The 8,032-nt window shown below is 38.1% G+C and overlaps 1 protein-coding gene across 1 annotated transcript; it reads left to right on the forward strand.

Annotated features, from left to right (window-relative positions):
• Window positions 1–3,915: 3,915 nt before the first annotated feature.
• LOC129249477 (larval cuticle protein A2B-like) lies at window positions 3,916–4,690 on the forward strand. The gene is made up of 2 exons (XM_054889323.1): window positions 3,916–3,965; window positions 4,153–4,690. The coding sequence occupies exons 1-2, from the start codon at window positions 3,954–3,956 to the stop codon at window positions 4,645–4,647; spliced, it is 507 nt and encodes a 168-aa protein (XP_054745298.1). The 5' UTR covers window positions 3,916–3,953; the 3' UTR covers window positions 4,648–4,690.
• Window positions 4,691–8,032: the final 3,342 nt, after the last annotated feature.

Raw genomic sequence — 8,032 nt, forward strand, 5'->3', positions numbered from 1 at the left:
TTTTCGTCGCCAGTCACCACCCGATGCAAAAAACCCTTTCGATTTTGTCGCTCGATCAGCAATTCGCACGTAAAAAATCGCCGTTCGACGTCGCGCAGCTTCAACTCGTACGGGACCCAATGTCCTTGCTTTTGGATCATTCCCATCGCTTTTAGACGCTTGCAAACGGTTGATTTATCAACGCCCACTGATTCAGCAAGCTCTTCTTGGGTTTGGCACGCGTCCTCGTTTACCAATTCCCCCAATTCCGCGTCCTCGAACTTTTTGGGCTGGCCAAGACGCTCCTTGTCTTCGGTGTGAAAATCACCACTTTTGAATCGTCGAAACCAGTACTCACATGTTGAAATCGACGGAGTATGGTCTGGGTAGGCCTCCTGCAGCAATTCACGGGCTTGGGCTGTATTTTTTTTTTTCAAATTGAAGCAGAAAAGCAAAGCTTCCCGCAAATTGCGTTTCGACGGCACGAAAGTTGACATACTCGGAGCACGAAAACACTGCGTTGTTTATACTTCAGCGAAATGACAGATACTGATAAACAAAGCCTAGGGATGAGGCTTTGTCATGAATATATATTCAGTATTGCCAACGCGATAAAGTGATAAATAAAGTCATTAATGTGCAAGTTTTTAAATAGCTGTTTTAAATACAGAGAGCAAATATTGAACGAATTCTCTTAATGAATTTCTTGTTCCTCAATGTATTTAATTTGTATATTTTCTTATTTGTATATTTCTGCTAAAGTCATATATTCCTCTTTATTACATATATTTAAAAAGGATGAAATGGGGTTTTTATGAATACTATGTAATTTATAGTAAATATCAGGTCGGTCCATAAGTTCGTGGATATCGAAGCGTATTTTGGCTCCAAGGGCAGAAAATTTTTTGAGCAGGGAATTAAAAATTTGCTTAATCGTTGGGAACACATTGTAAATAATGAAGAAAAATATATTATTGATTAATAAATACTTTAAACATCTTTTTTATTAATTTTAAAACCACCTTTAAAAAACGTCCGAGCTTATGGACTGACCTGATATATCAAATAAAGAACATTAACTGCTACAACTACTACATTTTTTGAATGTAAAAACAAGAGACAATACCTCTTTTGCACTAGTTTATATCCAATCCAAATATGGAAGCAATTTTCTACCCTATGGAATTGAAAATCAGAAAATCAGCACAAATGCTCTATGTCATTTTTACAAAAGTATCTACATAACCTCGGAGTGGCCGTCGTGATGAATCTGTTGCGTGACTACCAATCTGTTGGGTCCGCGTTAGAAATCCATTGTGGGCATGAAACATCAAATGATATAAGTTTTTTCTTATAACCTCCGCGAGTATTTCTGCCACAAAAAAGCTCCTCATAAAAGATACATCCTCCATTTTTGGAACTACGCCAAAACGCACAGCACAAATTGGAGGATAAAATCAGCCAAACATATAAAAAAGGATGCAAGCGCCAAGCGGGTTTTTTACGGTTAAGTTTATAATGACAGAGATATGAAAATTGGAGTTAAATTCAAACACCATAAGCATGATATGATAAACAAATAATTTATTTTCAATGCTCCGCAGAATGTAGCCCTCAAGTCCGCGTAGTCGTCGTGTATATTATTATTTGCATCGTACTAATTTAACTAATTTTCAATTTTTTTTTAATTTCAATTAATTTCTGCCAATCTTTCCTTTTGCAGATACATTTATTCTCTATGAACACATTTGTTTTTACATCCACTAAAATATACTCCCGTTAATTACTTAGATAATACCCTCATTACAATCAACTGCATACATCTATTATATTTCCATAAATAAAGCGACCACCAACGTAGATAATTATCTAAATCATATTTAAATGTGCATGCATTCGCTTCAATTACTGATTATTTCGAATGGATCACAAGAGATGCCACCTTGCAGCGAACAGGTAAATTAACCGTAAAAATAACTGACAACTGCTACCGTTTAACGCGATTATGAAAATGTGAGCACACGTTGAATGAGTTATTTATACGTACATGTGTATGTACACATTCATTCCTCGGTACTTTGCGGTTTAATTGTGTCGCTCATCACTGCAAACCGGCAAGTATGTACTTAAACCTTCACAATCATAATTAACACCACAGCGGGAAGACGAGATATTTTTTGCAAAATTATACTTTTGTTGTTGGCTGAAATTAGTCTCAGTCCGTCTTCACGGCAATCAAAATGCTGCAATGCGACTGCGGACATGAAAGTCGCGTTGTACTCGTATGTAGTTTTATGAGCCCAGTGTACGTTTTTTGATTTTTATTACTTACTTATTTTACCTTATTAAGCGAAAAGAAAAAATTGACGATAAAGACAATGTTGGCTTATGTCGTATTAAAAAAACAGTTAAATTCAGTCGCAGCACATTATTGCGTCACTTAACTGAATGGTATTAACTGTCCATTTATGCACTCGCATTTGTATGTACACATAAACGTGTAATCACATGCGATTATTTATTCTGTTACAGAATGGGACGTATTTAATTCTGCGGAAGAATTTTAATTTAAATCTCCACATGCTTGCAGCGATTGGTTGCTCAATTACGTCTACGCATTTTGGATTTTCTTCCCTCCTATTAGCGGGTTTATAGTGAACTTTATATTTAATATGACAATAGAGTTTCAAGGGTATCTCTGTTGACTTCTAAAACCATTGAAGTATTGAAGGGTTATTCACTTAGCGATATTGGCCACACATTGGAAATATGCCAGTCATGGTTTTCAGTTTACTATCAACTAGTAGATCACAGAGGTTAATTTAAGCTTCAATATTATTTTCTAGTTCAGTATTCATTGGCATGACGAAATTTTTCAATGATTAGCACAAGGTGTTCTTATCGCATTGACATTTCTGAATACCCTCGTACGTCTGTCTCGTGTTCCAGTGGCAGGCGGAAATATTGAACGCCAAGCCATGCAGGTACATAACTACATATGCAGGTGCTTACAGTCTGCATGCCCTTAAAGTGTTGTGTCTTACTTAAGTGTCGCAGTTCGTTATGAAAATTGTACACGAAATAAACAAAACATAAACAAAAAAAGCCTGACCATCGTGGTCAACTGCGCAGTGTAACACACTTGGCATGATAACGCGAAAAACTTGCACATAGCATTCATATACGTTTCAATTCATCAATGTTTCCGCCGACCAGTGTCATTAATGTTGCTACTGAATTGTTGTTATGCATTTACGCATGCACTGCATTGCAATTACTATTCGTTTGGCCGCTGATCAGCTGCTTATTCGCATCAATATTGACTAGTAGTCCGTCCATAACGTGCGCATGCGCCATGAACCGGCACATTTTACTTCATTCTGTTTATTTTCCCCCTGCTGCATTTGTCGGTGTTGGCTATGTTTCTCTGCCGCAACCGACGCAACCCACGCAAGTGTCGCGATGGTGTGGTTAATTTTAATAGTAGTGAGCCGAGCAAACGAAACCGATTTTTGACGCGAATTTCCATAAATATTTATACGAATTCTTCCACACGCGAACTCTCTCACATTCGTAATTGCTCGAATAGTAACTTAGTATTGTAGTAATTTGCGTTTGCCTGATGCATAATTTTAGCGCATGCAAGTCTGAGTTGGCGGCGCAGAAGCGCGGGTGTGCAGCCTTGGTTTATATGTCGTGTTCGAGTATTGGACCCCCCTTGCATTGCAATCAAATTTTAAATTAAAGAAGCTCACTGCTTCGTTTTTGTTTTGTATACAAAATTTGTCGCTTAGATGGCGCACGTAAGTAGGTTTTCGTTTTCATTGTGCGTTTATTTTCTTAATTTTAGTTTATTGCTTGAATGGCCGCTTTGATTTGTATATAAGGCCCAGTTGGCCCCTGTTCAAATCAGTTCAATTCCATTTTCGGTATTTAGAGCAACTAAACCTACAATTCAACCAAACCCAACAAAAATGGCATTCAAAGTATGATTCAATAAAAATTAGGATAAACTAATTACAATAAAAAAATATGTGAACGTATATAACAGTTAAACAAAAGGATTCGGTTCCTTGTCAGTGCTTTAAGTTTTTAGAAGTGAAATAAAATATTAATGCAGCGAACTTCAGTTTTTCCATATAATTCTAATCCTCGCTTTTATTATCCTTGCAGTTCATCGCCTTCTTCGCTCTTTGCATCGCTGCCGCCAGCGCTGGTGTTATCGCTCCTGCTGCTCCTTTGGCCGCAATTGCACCAGCACCATTGGCTGTTGCCGCCCGCGTTGAGGAGTACGACCCACATCCACAATACACCTACGGCTATGACGTGAAAGATGCTCTGACCGGTGACTCGAAGACCGCTGTGGAGACCCGTGATGGTGGTATCGTGCAAGGTCAATACTCGTTGAATGATGCTGATGGCTACCGTCGCATTGTTGACTACACCTCCGACCCAATCAACGGTTTCAACGCTGTTGTGCGCCGTGAACCTTTGGTTGCCCCCGTCGTTGCCGCTGCTCCAGTTGTTGCCGCCCCTGCTCCCGTCGTGAGAGCCGCTCCCTTCGCTGCTCCTGCCCCACTTGTCGCCGCAGCTCCAGCTCCCCTCGTTGCCGGACCAGCAGTGGTGAAGACTCAATTCGCTTCGCCACTCATCTCTTACGCCTATTAGAAAATTTGGACTGAATGTTTGCCATTAGCTGTTAATCATGAATAAAACCGAACTGTGAATATACAAAGAAAATCGTTGTAATTTTTTATTTTAACTAAAACAGAAGAGTGGCTAAAGAGTGCACGAGATAAGCTCTTCAATAAATTTCGTCGTTCTTAAAACAACGCCTTGATTGCCCCTTGGCCGGGCATAATATATAAATAAATTCGTTGGGCACAATGATTTAAAGTGTTGCATTACGTCATCCTAAAAGCATTTTCGAAACGTGACAACAGAGTAAGGAAAGCGCCAGTGCCACACCTACATGTCAGTTTGTCCGCTCGCATACCACTTCCAACATGTTTAGTAACTCAATTTTAATAGAGATTTAAAAATATTACGGATGTCATTAAGAAAATGGTATTCCTTTCTGAACCAGTTACAGTACTTGGAAAGATATCGTTAACAGTAGGTATCAAGCCAAATCGTTTTCTAAATGATCTACTCATGCCAGCATGTAAGCCGAAACATACATACCTATATGGTTACACGCGTACAAATGCGATTACTGTTGGCATTTAATTTCTACGCATAAAAGTATGTATGTACACGTTGTAAAGGAATATGTACGTGTGCGTTTTTCCAATTCCAAAAACGGACATCCACTAAATTTTTTGTCCTTATAGTCTAATGAATTCCAGGAGTATCAATATGCAGATCAATTTCTGGAGACAATCTGAAATATACATTCTGAAATAAAATAATTGTAGTTTGGAATGTAGCAACATCCTGCTGAAACCAAAGCTCTCACAATTGAAATAACATCTTGATTTTCATCATATTTGAAAAAGGGTTACTTTTTATCCCTCCTTTAGGGACCCCGTTTCGAACGGGTCACTATTAGGGGTGCATAGGCAGTTGCTGGATCCCTTGAAAATTAGCACCGCTCAAAATTCACAAAGGCTCTGAGAGAGAAGTGAACCAATTGACTCACAGCAATTTGTCGATAAAACAGTGGAACTCCTGCCAATAATTTAAGTCAAGTTTGAAAATTACATGAAAGTCAGAACGGCGGACGTGGCTTACACGTTTTTATAGAAAATTTGTTAGGTACGCAATACATCAACTGAAGCCATGTTTAAAAAACAGTATATATATATTTCTCAGGAAAAGTTATAATTTCACATTTAAAAAATCACCATTTGCTTGTTTCTTGGAAGAGTTTTGACATTGTAAAAATATCGAAAACATTTTCCGTAGTAGTGACAAAGTCATATTGTACAAGGTATTATAATTTCACATATAAGTGAACAAATGAATTAACTATTCGTGGTAGGTGCTTAGTAAATTAAAATAAAATAAATTTCAAGGATAACTTGCAATAAAAAAATTACTCTTACATTATACTCAAACTGAAATGTAAGGACTCTACAAGAAGAGCACATAGGCACATAACACACACCAGTATATTGCAGTCAGTTTAGTGTCCTCTCATTCGCATACTGAGCTCAAGGATTACTTACTTGAAATTATTTACATGTTGCACTTGGTCGCTAGCTACAATTGATGAAGATGGAGCCGCTGAAGTTATAAATTGTACATAAGTTCCAAATTGCACTAGGTGTTGCAAAAATCAGAATTAAACCAAAAATGATATGGCCTTATATGCACATTAAGGTGGATTAAATTTGTTCTCTACTTTGTTTCGGCGACTGAAGTACTACTCTACTGGCAATTTTGAACAAAAAAGTCAATATGAGTATTAAATCTTTGATATCTACTTTCCTCAAAGCCCAAAAAAAACAATATGTTTCTCGCAGCCAAAAACTACTTAGTAGATGCATTTTCTTCTAGATACATCTGTCAAAATAAAACAAATTGTTTGTGGATTAATAACTACAATTAAAAGTAAGAAGTTCGAGCGTCCATCCAATTTAGAGATGTGTTTAGCTGAAATTATTTAGGCTACATTTTTTAAGAACAAATTGGCCCTCCCTAGTGCACTTGAATTGAATTTGAAAAGGTCGAGCCAAGGAGCACCAGGAGATTTGGTGGCTCCTAAAACACTCAGGCCCATTGTATTTAAAGCTCTGGAAAGGGTGTAGATAGTCAAGGAGGGAAGGAGAAAAATATCAGATAAAGAGATAGGAAAGAATAGAGACAGAGATAGAGATAGTTTATTCTGTAAGAATTTTCCAGATTCTTTGGCAAATCTGTAAATATCCTCCAGTTTTAGGGAACGAATATTACTCATTCTCATGACATCGGAACCCAATACTCGTAGCCTTGCTCTAGCAAAGGCAGGACACTCACAGAGAAAGTGCTCAGTGCTATCCGCCTCATGACAGGCATACCGGGTTCTCGATGACTCCAATGGTGGTCATATGCTGACCCCATGGGTTGTGTCCTGTAATGATGCCGACCATCAACCGAATATCTTTCCTTCTAAGTTTTAGTAGAAAGTTTGACAGTTTTCTGTTTGGACAAAACACTTTACAGTTCTGCAGCGTTCCAGACCGGACCATCGCTCTTTATGTAGATTGCCTACATAATCGCTGATCTAATTCTTGATTCCTGCGGGACTGATTCCGATTATTGGCTCTGGCCCCTGTGGGGGCACCGCTGATCCACGGTTGGCCAATTCGTCGGCACTTACTCAGGCATAAGTGTACTCGTATAGCTTTTAAATTCAGGCCATAGGGGCTATAGAAGTATTGCTCCTCCAAATCGAATCGTTCCTAATATTTATATTTTTGGCATTCTTAATAATCGTGAATCATTTAAACTATGTATAATGGAAGCTTGACCGGTAAAATTTTATCTTAAAGCTGCGTTACAAAAAAATGTAAATGCCTTAGCAGGCGTATACTTTTCGTAATGTGCGTTGTGCACTTTGTCAGTTTTGTGAGAAATTTAAAAAGCGTGCGGTGTTTTCGAAAAGTTTTAAGTTCCGCGTATGAAAAGCCGTGTTCCAATGTACACACCCTATAGGTTCTAAAATGTCACGTGTATCTGCAGCAAAATATTTGAAGAAATCGAAGACGTTCATAAATAAATGGTTGCAATGGTATACCGAAGTTAAAACCGTTAACGATCGGAAGATCATTGACTTTTTTGGTCAGAAGATTTGTTTGTGACAAAGCCGAACTTATCGTTGGGTGGAGCTGAATCAACTTTATGGGATAGTTTCAAAAAAATGTACCGAAAGGCATCATTGCCATCAGCTACGAAGATGTTTAGAAGAAATAGCCAACCTTGGATTTTACAAGACGACAACGATCATAAACATCGAAGCCGAAGGTGTGTAGAGTGGAATCTGTAAAATAGGATTGATATGTTGGATTGACCTTCACAGTCGCCTGATGCCAATCCTATTGAAACTGTTTGGGCAGTAGTTAAGCAAAAT

The sequence above is a fragment of the Anastrepha obliqua genome, chromosome 1, assembly GCF_027943255.1.
Source record: "Anastrepha obliqua isolate idAnaObli1 chromosome 1, idAnaObli1_1.0, whole genome shotgun sequence".
Taxonomy (NCBI): domain Eukaryota; kingdom Metazoa; phylum Arthropoda; class Insecta; order Diptera; family Tephritidae; genus Anastrepha; species Anastrepha obliqua.